General features: G+C 39.4%; 1 protein-coding gene across 5 annotated transcripts in view; it reads left to right on the top strand.

Annotated features, from left to right (window-relative positions):
- Ptpn21 (protein tyrosine phosphatase, non-receptor type 21) overlaps positions 1-16,142 on the top strand; it is a 74,687-nt gene that overhangs the window by 19,955 nt on the left and 38,590 nt on the right. For 4 of the 5 annotated variants that reach the window (XM_013517165.1, XM_013517164.1, XM_005390257.2 and 1 more), the window contains 2 exons: positions 10,848-11,017; positions 15,678-15,775. In XM_013517165.1, coding sequence (XP_013372619.1) covers positions 10,848-11,017; positions 15,678-15,775 — 268 coding nt within the window. Of the gene's footprint in view, positions 1-2,135; positions 2,224-10,847; positions 11,018-15,677; positions 15,776-16,142 lie in introns of those variants that run through there. The other variant, XM_013517166.1, reaches the window with a different exon arrangement.

Raw genomic sequence — 16,142 nt, 5'->3', positions numbered from 1 at the left:
ACAGTGCAGCTGCTGCCTTTTTTCAGGTAATGGAAAACATTGGATAATATTCTTTCAAGCAGTAGAAGTTAACCTTGACTAGGTTCTTTGTTAAAATGTGTTAAAGGTCACATTCATTTCGATCTCCAAAACCGTCTAGTTCTTTTTATCTATTACCCTTCTTCACCAATATCAAGTGTTTCTATGTGACTCAAAACAACTGTAATTTCAATCTGACAAGAGTGACTGTCGGGAAAATAAGTGGCTATTCTTAAATATAATCATTTCAGTTCTCATTTCTGTACTGTGCAAGTTGCAGTTTCTATAAATATGCTATTCACTGTCTTTGAGATAATGTAGAAGGGGTAACTAAGACCTGAGTTAGATAAAACATTAAGAATATTTTTCCTATAACAACTGAAATATAAACACTAGAATATGGGTTGAATTAGGCTGAAGTAACCTCACTTCTTGCTCTCTCCCTGCTCCAGCTACTTTTGGGTGGATATGGGGGTCTTACAGAACCAAGCTGTCTGTCTTTCGCTTGTGCTGGGGTTGAACCCAGGGCCTCACTCATGCATGCTGGGAAGTCTATGCCGGTACAACCCCAGCCAGTCTCACTTTTCACTGTCTTCTCAAGAGAAAGAGAATGGTTATTACTTATCCAGAGTCCTAAAGTACAGGCATTTGTGAATTCAGCTAATAGGCAAACCCACAGATGCCTAAATATGAGATTTGGATAGAAAAGCTTTCTAATTCATTTATTGGAATAAGATACAAGAAACATTCCTGTAAGGGGCTGGGGATTTAGCTCAGCGGCACAGCGCCTGCCTGGCAAGCGTGAGGTCATGAGTTTGATTCCCAGTACCAGACAAAAAACCAAAACCAAAAAAAAAAAAAAAAAAGAAAGAAATGTTCCTGTAATAGAACAAACTGGGTAACTAAAATGAGTAAAAAAATAAGAGGCTCAGGTTCACCCTTTGTTTTGTGGGTCCTGAACAAAATGACCTTTCATAAAAGGATACATAGAACATGTTTGCCTGTATTGAAACTGTGTAGTAACATCTCAGTGACTTCTGTCACCCTTGGGGAGTAAAATGTTCTCTCTCTCTGTCTCTCTGTCTCTCTGTCTTTCTCTGTCTCTCTGTCTCTCTCTCTCTCTGTATATATACATATATATTCCCATTTAATCCTACTCAATTCTTTAAACATGTGTTGGTACTTACAGTTTAAATCTTATGATTAAATATATTTCTTTGTAGCATTTCCTAGTATCTGGTGTACTCTGTATTTTGAATGTCTTTCTTCACCCACAGGGATGTAAACTATGTGAGAGCAAAAATTTTTGTTACGTTGTTCAGTCTGTATCACTAGTACCCAGAATAGTGATTGACATATAGTAGGTGTTCAGTCAATATTGAATGATAAGATGAATCTAAGACAGTCTACTCTCAGTAACATATAGAAGACTATATAGAATAGATTAATAAATATCAAACTCAGAGCCTTGCACATGATAGCAAATGCTCTTCCACTGAGTTATACACCCTAGTCCAATAGTAATATATTGTTTAAGGCTTTTATTCATTTATTATTTTTTTTTTGAGAAAGTGTCTTGTTATGTAGTTCAGGCTGGCTTCAAACTTATAGTGATCCTCCTGTGTCAGCCTTCAGAGTGCTGGAATTACAGGTGCGTGCCACCACATCTAGCTCAGAAGAATATGTTTTTTTAAAAATTAATTTAATATATGTTTCATAGTTGTCATGTTCTCTATAGCATCTGATTGTCCAGAATTGTAAATAAAAAAGATACAAGCCGTTCATTTTGTATGTAATGATCCGATTCGTACTTAGATCTTCTTTCCATAAATCTTTGAAATTGGCTTTCAGAGCCATCATTTGACTTGTTTTCTTGTAGTTAAATGCCACAATAAAAATCTGACCACTCAAGGAGTTCAGGTACTTGGACTTCAGTTTGATAAAATTCAGTATAAGCAGAAGACCAAGATGTACATTTGATTGTTATTTTCTTGAGTCCCCGTTTATATGTGATAAGTGTAGTGATATTATGTATTATCACCTTGGCCGTAAAATAGTATATTATTTGATCAAGGATGGAAGAAAATGGAATAACAGTAAAGAGAAAAGGAAAGAAGGCTGCCTGCTTGGAGGCACTGTGACCACTGCCATCTGTCAGCAGGAAGAAGCATGATGCTTCATTATTTATGGCGACTCAGTGTAGAGGTAAGCTCAGGGCTTGAATTAGGTTAATACTTGTTAACTCCCCTTGTTAGGTGATCTCTTCCTGGGATAGACTTTATCTAGGACTATCTCCTCTCATCTCTCTCCTGATAAAAAGTCTTCTAGCTTTTGGCCTAGTCTTAAGAAAGGCATCAGGATAAAATAGTATTTGCTTTTTATCTGCAACTAACTTTTATCAAACCCAGTGCATTGGCGACTTAAGAAAAACCCTCCAGCTAATTTTTGTGTCTCTCCAAGCTGCTTTTAAAATAGTATGACCAAAAAAACTTTAGACAGGAAATGACTAGGGAATTAGGGAAAGGGTTACATTTTCTCAAGACTTGGACCTGCTTGTGATAGCTAGTGTATTCACAGAGGACTGTGATTTGGGGCACTGTGCTTTTTTCCCAAGCTCAACTTTGTAAACTGTCTTTTCCTCGAAACCAAAAGCTTAATTATTGAATCACTTGTGTTCAGAGTCAATGTCAGTTCACGAGAGTGAGTGACCTGAAAAGAAACGAAGTTCCCTTTAACTTACGTCTTTAATTGTTTATGTGGCAGGCATAGTTACCTGTACACTTGTAGGGGAGCAACTATGAAAAATTTCAAAGTTGTGAAGAAGTCACTTGATAACTGTGGCATCACTCATGTGATGTTGGTTCAGAACCAAAGAAGGGAAAGGGAGAATGTAAAATATTTGATCATAAAAAAGCTTCATAAAAAACTGATACTTGCATGTTGATCTAGAGGGTTCGAGAAGGTTCTGTGGTTTAGAGGCCTCTGCTGGAATACGTTTCTCACAAGTCAGATCAGCTTGCCCTGGTGACCAGTGAGAGCTGAGAGGAGAAGCCATCCAGAGGTGAAGCTTATCAAGAAGGTACTGGAAGTTGGATAACAAGGCATGCCGAGAGGCATGAACAGAAACAGTAAAGCCTGGTAATAAACTTTCCTTACAATTCAGCCAAGCCCAGAAGCAGTACCAGAATAGGTGTAACCCAGAAGATTTGGATTTAAGGAAAGGGGAACATGTGATTCTAGGAATACATCCTAGAAACCAAGTAATGACGAGTGAGGGGTTGAATTTCCTTTATCTGAAGTGCTTGTGACCAGAAGTGTTTCAGATTTTGGAGTTTTTTAGATTACTATAACAATTTTTTAAAAAATGATTTTAGCAATCACTGTACATTCTGATCACCCCTTGTAGGATTAAAATTTTTTTAAAAATGGGTGAAATAAATAATTACTTAAAAATGTAATGATTTTCTAGTAGCACAATGCATTCACATAGGTTTCCCCATCTGGTCCTAATATGAAGTTTTTAAAAAATTTCTTTTATTTTAAAGAGAAAAAAAAGTAAAACAAAATTTCAAAACAAGATAATAGAGTAGCAATGGTTAATACATTGCATATTGTTATCTTTAAATTAGTTACTAAGAGTGACAGATACAGACATTTAATTGTCCAAACAATATTAGCACAAACCTTTCTTTTCAATGAACTAAGAGAAATTAGTAGTGTAATGATCTAAACTATCTTGTACATATACATGTGTGTGTGTGTGGGTGTGTGTGTATATGGTTTTTTTTTTTGCTTTTCCATTCCTTCTTTTCTCCTTTCCCCCATCCCAGTTTCTCTTTCATTTTGAAAAGTTTCTTCCCATTTTATAGTATCTATTGTACGTTTGGATCTTATTTACTCTTTCAGTTTTTCACACTATGGAGACAATACGATGTTCACACAAAAGTGTGGTTATTTTACTTATGCATGTGGTCTCAGGTTGCATCCATTTACCTATAAAAGTCTCAAGTTTATACTTCTCTATGGCTGAGTATCCATAGATACTGAGTATCCATAGCTACTCAGCCATAGATACTTTTATCCATTTATGCACCTTTGGGCATTTGGGTTGCTTCCAAAATCTAGAAATTACAAATTGTGCTGCTATAAACATGGGTACACATATATTGCTGTGGTATGATGTTTTTAATTCTTCTGGGAAGATACCCAGAAGGGGAATAGCTGTGTCAAATGAGACCTCCAATCGTAGTTTTCTGAGGAATCTCCACACTGATTTCCACAGTGGTTGCACTGGTCTACACTCCCACCAACAGTGGAGAAGGATTCCTCTTTCCCCACAGCCTCTCCAGCATTTGTTATTGGTTGATTTCTTGATGATAGCCATTCTTTCTAGGGTGATATAGAATTTCAGTGTTGCTTAAATTGCATCTCTCAAATGATCAGTGATGTTGAACATGTTTTTATATATTTATTTGCTGTTGGTATTTCTTCATCTGAGAAGTGTGCATTCATCTCAGATGCCCATTTTTGAATTGGGTGTTTAAATCTGAGAGGTCTGATTTGAGTTCTTTATATGTTCTCAATAGTAATTCTTTGCCCAAGGAACAGCTGGCAAACATTTTTTCCAACCTTGTGGGTTGTCTCTTTACTCTGTTGGTGGTTTCTCTTGCTGTGCAAAAGCTTTTTAATGAGATCCCAGTTGTTGATTTTTTGTGATAGTTCTTGTGTGATTGGGATTTTATTCATAAAGTCTTTGCCTAAACCAATATCTTCAAGAGTTTTACCTATTTTACCTTCCAGCAGATATAATGTTTCTGTTTTAATATTTAGATCTTTGATCCATTTTGAATTTAGTATAGTGCATGGTGAAAGATATGGGTCCAATTTTTGTGGTCCATGTGCAGAGCCAGTTTTTCCAGCAGCATTTATTAAAGAGGTTATCTTACTTCCAGTGAATGTGTTTGGCACCTTTGTCAAAGATAAGGTGGCTGAATATGTCTGAAGTTGTTTCTGCATCTTCTAATGTGTTCCACTGCTCCTCTTTTTTTTTTTTTTTTTTTTTTTGCCAGTACCATGCTGTTTTTATTACAACAGCTTTATAGTATAATTTCAAGTCAGGGATTGTGATGCCCCCTGCCTTGCCTTTGTTGCCCAGAATTGCCTTTGCTATTCTAGGTCTCTTGTTCCAAATGAATTTTAGGATTTCTTTTAAAGAGAGAGAGAAAAAGAAACCAGTATGTCTGTATCTGATTCCTTGCTATTTTTAAGAAATCATTCTTTTCATGATCGCTAACCACAAGCCTGTCTTCTGAATCTGAGATCCTGTTCTCACATTGGCTCAGTCTGCTGTGGATACTGGATATCTGCTTGAATCTGCATATGGGTTCCATTTCTTTCCTATACTGATCATTCATGGCTTCCATAATTTTAAGTTCCTCTATTTTTTTGTCTGTATCTGTTGTAGTCACTAAGCATGGTTTTCATTGTGGATACCATCTCTGCAGTTATCTGAGAGAGTATTTCTGATTTGATTTTTTTCTAGAGCCTCATTTAATTGGTTTGTTGTTACCACTTCAGAGAGGCCAGGTGGCTTGTCCCACCTCATTGCCCCCTGGGTTTGCCTTTGGTGAACTTGATGTGTGGGGTTGCATCTTATTTCAGTGTCTTCTCATTTTCTTTTTCTTTTTTTTTTTTTTTTTAGTTTAATTCCTGGGGTGATGCTTGTAAATTGCCTGTGGTGGGTTGCTTTATAACTAGTATTTAGAAACCTTAGGAAATGACTACTTCTTTGAGTTATCTTGCAGATATAACTGGTTTTTGGATTATGACTCTGTTGCAAGATCCTACCTTTTCAGTTTGTTGGAGATGAGAAGTTGATGCCTGCTTGGCCCAGCCCTTGGTTCTTTGGCATTGTGCCGCAGTATTTTCTAAGACCCTTAGTCAATCTCAGTCTTGGAATACCAGGATGAATAGCTGTTTAGAACAATTATGGCACTTTTGGCTAAAGTGTTACTATCAGCAATAACAATAGCATCACACACATCACACACAGCCTAGCAAGTTACAAACTGAGGTAACCAGTAATTTGCCACCCTTAACTATATAAACTAGATGTGTAGTTATATAACAAAATTTGAAACAAATCAGAAAATTATATGCAGTATATAAGTCCTTAATATGTCAATTTTTCCCTCAGAGGTTAAAATTTAAAAGGGGTTATAGAGAAAATAGAGAAGTAGAAGAGGAAGAGATTAGAAGTAAGGCTGGAGGACAAAGGGGGATCACACTATCTTTCGGAAACTTGTGCAGAAGACTTGAGGGAGAGAGAGGAGGAAGAGATAAAAAGAACAGAACAGAACAAGAACCACAAAAAGGCTAAAAACCACGTTCACAATCACAAAAACAAGATCAAACAATGAAGGAGAGAAGAAAATAAAAAACAAAAACAAGACCACCACCACCACCACAACAAAAAATAAACAGAGTGAGAGAAAGAGAGAGGAAAAAAAGTCCACTTCCAGGTTTGTCTCTGCTGTCACTGGTAGACAACGTGTGGAGACAGAGTCCCGACCTATGCCGATCTATCCCAGCAAGCCAGCCCTAGCTTTTTGACAGGGTGGTGGATAATCTCAGCGAGCCCGCACCTTCTGGTGGAGATCAGACTCATTTGGCTTACAGGGGTCATCCCACCTTCTGTGGGCTGAGCCCGGTGGGGACCCACTAGAGCCGCACCTGCTCTGAGTTCTGAGCTTAGCCTGCTCCTCTCCAAGATGGCTCCTGGCCAATCACTGTCTTGTGCGGGACAACTGAGCCCACAGCACTCACCTCAAGCCAGTGCAGTCCTTCACGTCCACCGTTCCCCTCCACTGCTGCGTCTCTCCATGGAGGGCTCTGGGTTGTGAGCAGTCACCATGTGTCCACAGGTCTGAACCGCTCCTCTCTAGCAGTGAGTCCCTTCTCAGGGAGAATGCATCGCCGGCTACCTCCTCCTTTGCTGAAGTTGCTCTCTTCACTCTTCTGTGGGCTTCAATTCTTGCTTCAGATCCTTTCTTGGTCCAGGAGACCACTTCCCTCCTTCTCACCTTCCTCGTATTGCTATATTCAGGCATCCGGTAGCAACTCTCAGCTAGTAAGGGCCTGCTGGAAATCCAGCTGAAAACTTTGACCTTTAAGTATCAAGCTCTTGGTAGTAAGTTTGATGTTTGTGTTCTATAAATTGCAGTTTTCTATAAAGAGGCAATAGTATTGTTTTTCATAAGTGTAATACATTTTTTGTCCTTATGGCTAATATGCAAGTCATTTTATAATGAACTAAAGTATCAGAAAATAATTAATACCAGGACTTAAACCTTTGACTATAGTAAAATATGTTTGGATTTTCAAATATTTGATATCTGTATGGCTTTTCTTTTCTTTTTCTTTTTTGGTCTTTTTGAGACAGGGTCTCAGGCCGGTCTTAAGCTTACTTTGCAGCCCAGGCTAGCCTTGAACTCACAATGATCTTCCTGCCTCAGCTTCCTGAGTGCTGAGATTATAGGGCTGTACCACCACACCCGGCTGTGCAGCTTTTCAAGCATAGGTTTTTTCTTTGTTTTTTGTTTTTTGAAACAGGGTCTCTTTATGTAGTCCAGGCTGGCCTTGAACTGGTCTTGAATTTATGATCCTTGTGTCACATATTCCTGAGTGCTGGATTGTAGGTATGAGCCAACATGCCTGGCAAGCATAGGTTTTTCTTTTTTTTTTTGGTTTTTCTCCGGTACCGGGAACCGAACTCACGACCTTGCGCTTGCCATGCAGGCGCTTTTGCCGCTGAGCTAAATCCCCAGCCCCTAAGCATAGGTTTTTTTTTGTTTTTTTGTTTTTTGTTTTTTGTTTTTCTCCGGTACCAGGAACCGAACTCATGACCTTGCGCTTGCCAGGCAGGCGCTTAAGCATAGGTTTTTCATAGCACTTTCTCTTGTGTAGTGTGGAAGGGCAGTGTGGCGTGGTGTAATACTTTTCAAACTTTAATGGAACAAGAATTGCTGAGAATTTAATTGCTTTTCAGAGCCCTGAAAGCTGTCTAGGTACTTCTGGTAGAGGTGGTCCTGGCACAGTATTTGGAAACACCGATAGGAATATCTACCTCCAAAGTTAGTGGTAGTGGTTTGAACTACAGTGCTTCTACAGTTCTTGGCATAGAACTTGGTACATAGTAAATGTTCAGAATATTCTATTCATAGGTGATGGCATGGCTGGCAACTAAGAAGCCAGAGAATATTCATTGTTTTCATTCAACCAAATACACTGTATTTCCTGTGTCTTGTAGGAGTTGGAGGATATAAAAGGACAATGGACAGCTGTCTAGTAAAATTTATTTGCTAGACTAATAGTAAAGGTCTAATTCTTTCCCTGTAAAATACTGTAAAATAGAAATTAATATGGAAGGCATGCTTGTGTAATCTTCCTCCTGCAAATTAAAAATTCATTTGTTATTGGAATGAGGCTTACAGGGCAAGGAAAGGGACTGATGATTCTTTCTTCATTTTATTATTGCTCTAAAACTCCACTAGCCAGAGTGGCTACAGTAGCAACTGTTTATTTTATTTATTTATTTATTTATTTTTGTCTTTTTGAGACAGGGTCTCACTATGCAGTTCAGGATGCCTTGAGCTCACTTTGTAGCCCAGGCTGTTCTCGAACTCACAACGATCCTCCTACCTCAGCCTCCCAGAGTGCTGGGTATTACAGGCATGCGCCACCACGCCCAGCTAGCAGCTGATTAATTTAAAATGAGTTGAAATTGAGTAACAGTATAAATACAGTTCCTTGGTGGCATCAGCTACATTTCAAGGGCTCAGCAGCCACCTGTGGCTATAGTGGCTGCCTTACGAGATAGCGCCGACGTGGAACGTGTCCATCATTGTGTAAAGCTCAGCTTGGCAGTGTGTTCGAGAGTCCAGATCAAAAGAGCAGTGATTTTCCGGTGGCCTTGGTCTGTAAATTGATTTTGAGGTGAATATTAGCAGTGGATTGAGGCTGCCACTTCAACTTTAAAAAAATTTCTTTTTTATTTTGAGACAGACTTTTACCAAGTTGTACAGGTGGAATTAAAACTTGCAACCCTCTTGCCTCAGCCTTTCTTAGCCCAGGATTATAGATCTGTGCCATGACACCCGGCTCTGTTTCATTTTCTCTCTCTCTTTTTTATCTTTTGGTGGTACTGGGGACTAAACCAGGGTCTCCCATGGAGCTGTGTCGCCAGAACTTCCTACATTTTTAAATTTTGAAACAGGTCTCACTAAGTCACTGGAGTTGAACTTGAGATCCTACTGCCTCAGCCTGTCAGAGTGCTGGGTATAGGGTGTGTGCCACTATACCTGGCTCCATTTTGGCTCTTACGTGCTTAAATACCTTTGGACTGACTAGGCCCTGGGCCATGATTGATTTACATTACTGATGGCTTTATACAGCAAGTAGAATCTAAATGCTAATTTTGGACTTTTTATAACCCCAAAATAATACATTATTTTACTGCATGAAGTACAGCTTTTTTTTTTCCTAATCTATTTTTTAAAGTTTATTTATTATTATTATTGGTTTTTTTATTATTTTTTTTTTTAATGTATGTGGTGCTGGGGACCAAACCCAGGGCCTTGTGCATGCAAGGCAAGAGCTGTACCACTGAGCCACATCCCCAGCCCCAAGTAGAGCTTTTTGTGTGTGTGTGCATAAGAGAGAAAATTCTGTATTCTGTTAATTCAGAATTCATCGTCTACATTAAACTGTAATTTAAAGCCTTACACTTGCTTTAAATTTGTATATAATGAACTGCTGGGAATGAAGAAGAGCTGGATTTCATCTGTGATAAGTAGAATTTATTTTTTTTTTAATTTTTAAATTTTTTATTCTTTTTTGCCTTTTTGAGACAGGGTTTCACTATGGAGCTCAGGTTGGCCTTGAACTCACTTTGTAGCCCAGGCGGGCCTCGAACTCACAGTGATCCTCCTGCCTCAGCCTCCCGAGTGCTGGGATTACAGGCGTGTGCCACCACGCCTGGCCTGATAAATAGAATTTATAACATTTAGATAAAATAATCTACTTATAGAAGCCAAATTCAGGAGTAGTGAAAAGTTGAGTTGGCACTGTTGGTCAAAATTCTACTGGGTAGGACACGTTTTATGCTTTTTGTGGGGTTTTTTTTTTGGAGACATGGTCTATGTTCCGGGTTGGCTTTGAACTTGCTCTCTTGGCCAGGCTGACCTTGAACTAGCAGTCCTCCTGCAGCAGCCTCCTGGAGTGCTAAGATTACGGTTGTGTGCTACTGTGCCTGGCTTTTTCTTTCAAAAAAGTTAATTATGTTTGTATTTTGATAATTGAAAAACTAAAAACAATATTTTCAGTACTTTTTGTTCTTGTTAAAACCTGTGTGTAAAATTGTGTAGCACGCACTACACTCTGATGTCTAGGCCATGAATAATGCATTTTTTTTTTAAGAGTTCAGGAAAGGGTATGCATGTCGGGAATGTTGCTCAGTGGCAGAGTGCTTGCCTGGCATGCCTGAGGCCCCGGCTGCAATCCCCAGTACCACAAAACAAACAAAGAAGCAGAAAGGAAGGAAGGAAAAAAAAAAAAAGAAAGGCTATGTAGTTGCTTTGTTTTCTGAACACAAGTACTGCGTATAGTTAGAGGTAGATCCTGCCTTTCTCCCTGCTTCGGGTCTTGCTCTTGTCCCAGAGGCAACAGAAGAGCTGCCACTCTGCCCCAGGTCATGGGTTAGAGTGACTGAAGTCCCTGAAATCCTTTTGTGCATTACTGCTGCTTCCTTCAGTGAGCTTCTCTCTTTCCAGGTCACTTACTTCAGCCTCTGGTACCACAACAAGCAAAATCAGCGCCGCTGGGTAGACTTAGATAAACCTCTGAAGAAGCAACTGGATAAATACGCGTTGGAACCTACCATCTATTTCGGAGTGGTGTTTTACGTGCCTTCAGTTTTACAACTGCAGCAAGAGATTACCAGGTGAGAAAGTACATGCCTCCTGACAATAATCTAGTGAGATTAGAAAAGTAAAACTAAGGCTGAAGGTAGGAGATAAAAGTCTGAAACTTTGCCCTCTCACCCTACGCTTTCAGCCAGCCTATTACAAGGGCCTCTGGTATGCATGCGGTCAGAGTTTTACTGCTTGTCGGGTGACTAATGGCTTCACTAGGTACGAGGGAATGATTAAAGGGGAAATGATGTTTTTTACCCTGGCTGTAAACTGTCCTTGTAGTGGTGTTACCTTTGATTGTTTTGTTTCTGAAGAGGTTTTAAAAATGTAGTCTCAGAATCTGCATTCACTCCGCAAGCAAAGGTGCCGAAGATTCTCACATTCTGGAAGATTCTGGAAGCTGTATTTATAGACAAAGGGAGAAAGAATGTGTGTGGGGGGAACCATTGAGAGGGAGGGGGAAGGCGTTTACAATCAGAAAACGTTGGCCAGTAAATATACTTGGAAGCCCCAAAAGCAGAAAAGGGAGATGGTATTAAGCAAGACACTGGAGGAACTGAATGTTACTGTAAATTTTTTTGCCTGAAGACAATTAAAATAAAAGAAAGTGGAGTAAAATTTGAATTCTTGGGGCTGAAAGTGTGGCTCAGTGGTAGAGTGCTTGCCCAGCACGTATAGAGCCCTGGGCTTGATCTCCAGCCCTTGAAAGGGAAACAAAAATTGAATTCTTGAGATTGCCCAAGTTTTCTCCATTGACCAGTACTTTATCTCTTTTGTGACATGGCTCTGGAGCCAAGCGGGACGAGTTCGCATATGCTGAGCATACTGCATACCCTTCCATCTCTGAGTCCTAGGTCTCTCCCGTACTTTTGTATTGGAATCATCCTATTCATCTCCTGAGCAGGCGCCTCCGTGAAGCTCTGCAGTTCCCACGCTGAAATGAGCATTGCCTTCTCCAGGCTGGCTTAAAATTGCCAAACTTTTGTGAAGGTAGCCGTTATCACCGCTCCTCATTGTGGGTTTTTGTGTATTTATCTTATCTGCTTCCTAGATTTTAAGTCCATGTTTGTCTTTAGCTTTCCATTTCTTTTGAAAGCGAGGCAGCACCTGGTACAGCCGCATACTTGTGGAATGCTGTTTGAGCCCGCAGTTAATTATTGGAAGAGAATGGAAAACCAAAGAAGTTACAAGGATCAGGTGTAAGGAAAAACAAATACTGACCACGAAACTGGTCTGAAATGTCAACGTTGAGAAAGAAGTGAAAAGCAAAACATGAGCCGATCTCTTTCACGCATTTAAACATTTATTGAAGATCAAAGAATTACATTGGGCAGTATGGGAGATGGATACACAATTGTGCATTCTTTATTTGGACCCTGGAGGAGTTGCTTGTAGTCTAGGGGAACTGGCAGTTCGTGTAAATAAATAATTATAGTATCTAGGCTAATAAATGCTTTAATTAAAGCCCTGGGTTCCTACGGGTGGGGCATAGAGAACTTGCACAGGGAAGGTAAGCAAGTTTGACTTTTGGTTGAATAAGCTTCAGAAGGAACTTTTATTTAGAGGGAAGAACCTCTGCAAAGCAGCAGGAATAATGAAAGGCCCAGGTATTACCTGGAGAGGCGAGAGAAGGTTTAAACAACAGGCTCGTATGAGTCATGAAGTCATGGCCTGGTGAGGAAGACTTTTTCAAACTTTAATGGAGCGGAATGAGCAAATGTGCATTGTACAAAGATTACGCATGATGAAAGGTCAACTAGAGGTTGTAAGACCTCGAAGTTAGAATGGCAGGAGACCTGTTAGGAAGGTCTATATCATAATCTAAGCACCAGGATTAGGCCAGAACAAAGGCATTAGCCACAGGAAGGGTTGAATTACAGGCGCTGTGCCTCTGAGCTGTATCCCCGGCCCCTGTGGAAGGGTTGAAGGAGAGTGGGCCTATTAGATTCATTCAGTAGGAGTAACTGATTGGGTACAGGAGAACTTAGTAAGAAATTTTATCAGTAAGAATTAATTAACCCTCACTTTCTCCTACGGATGCACTGTTCTCAGCATGTTCTTCTGAAGTCGACTAGATCGCCGAGTAGAGCTAGATAGCTAGAATGGTCCCAGCCGTCACCTGTGTGTACATGAGCAGCAGAGCAGTGGTTTTCTGGGGGAGGGACATGGCTAGGTGAGAAGGGTGATGAGGTGTCCAAAGAAACTGTACAAGGTGTTTGGTGTGTTGTTGGCCTTGTGGCAATGATTTTATGAGTACTCTGATATGTCCCAACTACATGTTAATTCTCTGCAGTTAACCACATGCTAATTATATCCCCAAAAAAAGTGCCACCCCTTCAGGGATATTTTAAGGAAGAAAAAGGGGGGAACAAAATTCTAAATACAGCCATACCTTGGTACTGTACTTGACGGCTTTGAAACTCGTCAAATTTGATACTTTTACACAAGTTTCTCCCGGGTGCTTGTTGTTTGGTGCTCAATGCACAAGCTAGAACGTCTCCACGTTGATTGCCATGGGACTCACTCCCCATTCTGGTCACAGCAGTTTGTTGGGTACGTGTTGTTTTTAGCACTTATGGCACCACTTGGAGCGAATTGACACTGAGTGCCGAGGTACCACTGAAACGTATGTTCAAAAGATGAAGATTTGCCAGAAAAGTGTGTCCACAGACAGCAGAAAATGGCCACCCGATATTACAAAATGAACTAAATAAAGAAACTTAAGAAAATAACATGTGTTTAAATCCAAACTAGATGAGCTTAGGAATGATCTGGTTATATAATAATAGGTGAATAGGAAAATAAGCCTAATGCAGTCAAGAAAAGAATTAGAGATAGTTTTAAAATGATAGAAACTGTGAATTTAGAAGACAAGACCAAAAATTTTATTTTATTTTTTGTTTTTAAAAATTTTTTTATTTTTAAATTTTTTGGCGGTACTGGGGATTGAACTCATGACCTTGCCCTTGCCAGGCAGGTGCTTACGCCACTGAGCTAAATCCCCAGCCCCAAGACCAAAAATTTTTTTTAAAAAAGATGTGATAAAATTCCCTACAGGTGAGAGTCAAAGCATCAATGAAAACAAATTGTTAACACTCTGGTAAAACTTCCTTGAAAGACACATGACTTGAAGCCGAATATTGAAGGGACAAACTGTGTGCCAAGAACCCAACCTAGAGTAGTCAGTCCCAAGCCATATCCTGCAAAATCATTGGAAATTGAGTCTATAGAGAAGACCTCCTGTTACTCATGAGTTAAAGAAAAGAAGATGGTATCAGATTTTGGAAGAACACTTCATGACAAGAGATAAAAGAATAACAGTTAACTTACGCAAGGGAAAGAAACTTTGAGGCAGTATATCCAGCAAAAATGACCTTTAAATATGTCTGAGCTCGGAGTGCCGTATTAAAATACCACAGACCGACAGCTAATCAGAAATGTATTTTCTCACAGCGTGCAGATCTGAGCATAGTTGGTTTTGGCGAGGGCTGTCTTCCCGGGTTTCAGGCCTTCTCCTTGGACTCGCACGTGGCAGAAGGAGAGAACTCGGTGGTTCTTATAAAATACCGATTCCATCATGAAGTCTCCACCCTCAGAGCTTCATCTAAACCTTGTAATCTCCTAATGGCTCCATCTTCCAGTATCATGTGGCGGGTAGCGCTGTAACATATGCATTGGGTGGTGGTGGTAAGCACAGTTCAGCCTCCAGCAGAATGTAAAGGCCCAAACATTGGAGCACACGCAGGAACTTGGGTTGTTTTTGCATGCTCTAAGGGAATTATCATGCAGCCCATCCTCAGTCAAATATTTACTGATTAAACAAGCGCCTATAAGGACTGTGCTCTTAGACCTAGAAACAGTGACAAGTAGGTATTAATGAACACCCTGGTACGTGATTTTTGTCTTAATACCATTTTTCATAAGAAGAATTGGAATTCTATGGGGGTGATAGTTGTCTGGGCAAGCCTGAGACCGTCGGAAGCTAAGTCCACTGAAGTGAAAAGACCCAGGAACTTAGTTAAAGAAATTTTTATTAGCAAAAGAGGACCTTGTGAGCATCATAAAGAATAATGTATAGATAGAAATATAGCAAGTATATTTTAAAAAGTTCATCAGTTCATAATATATAACTTCCTGAATTTTTATCAAAATGGGGAAATGATACCAAGGAAATCCTAAGAGCATAATTGCTGATAACAGCTGTTGTTTGAGTACCAATTACATTCCTAGTCTTTTTTTTCTTTCTTTTTTCTTTCTTTCTTTCTTTTTTTTTTTTTTTTTATGTCTTTTTGAGACAGGGTCTCGCTATGCAATATGTAGTTCAGGCTGGCCTTGAGCTCACTTTGTGGCTCAGGCTGGTCTCAAACTCAGGACGATTCTCCTTCCTTGGCCTCCCAGGTGCTAGGATTAAAGGCATGCGCCACTGCGCTCGGCCTACATTCCTAGTCTTGTGTTCACAGCTTTGTGTATATTACTGAAAACATCCAGCCCTTTGAAGGGGTTCTGGTGTGCTGGATTTCCTTTTGACAAGTGCGCATGTGTAAGTATGGTCCCGGATATTGCTGCTGCTCTTCAGAACCATCTGGCGTTAAGATTTCATTTGACTGGTTTATGTTCTTTTACCAAATTATGAAATGCTTTACTTTGATGTAAGATAATACTGACTATAAAATTGACATTTTTTTATAGGTATCAGTATTATCTGCAGCTGAAGAAAGATATCTTGGAAGGAAATATTCCTTGTACTTTAGAACAAGCAATTCAGCTAGCAGGCTTAGCGGTTCAAGGTAAATAATGCATATTAAGTGACTACAGTAAAAGTTAATAATGTGATAATTCTATCAGATTAAAATGTGTTATAACAAAACCAGTAATGGTTTGTTAAAGTAACTGGCATTCTATGTATATTGTTAGGGGTGTTCATATATTTACGAAAAAATATGCTATTATGTAAGGGGCTCCCTTATGGGAAGAAATGAATTTGAATTACTTCAATGAATTATGAGACTTTTGGAAAGATAACCATGTTGTATGTCTAAAGATCTAGCAGTCCAGTGACTAGAAATACATATATTTTTAAAACACTCAATATGCTATATGTTAATCTAACCTCAGGACTTGATATGCTGTGAGCTAATATTTTAGGAAGAAATA

The sequence above is a fragment of the Chinchilla lanigera genome, unplaced genomic scaffold, assembly GCF_000276665.1.
Source record: "Chinchilla lanigera isolate Chin_1 unplaced genomic scaffold, ChiLan1.0 scaffold00037, whole genome shotgun sequence".
NCBI lineage: Eukaryota > Metazoa > Chordata > Mammalia > Rodentia > Chinchillidae > Chinchilla > Chinchilla lanigera.
This window is presented reverse-complemented; position numbering and strand designations above follow the sequence as displayed.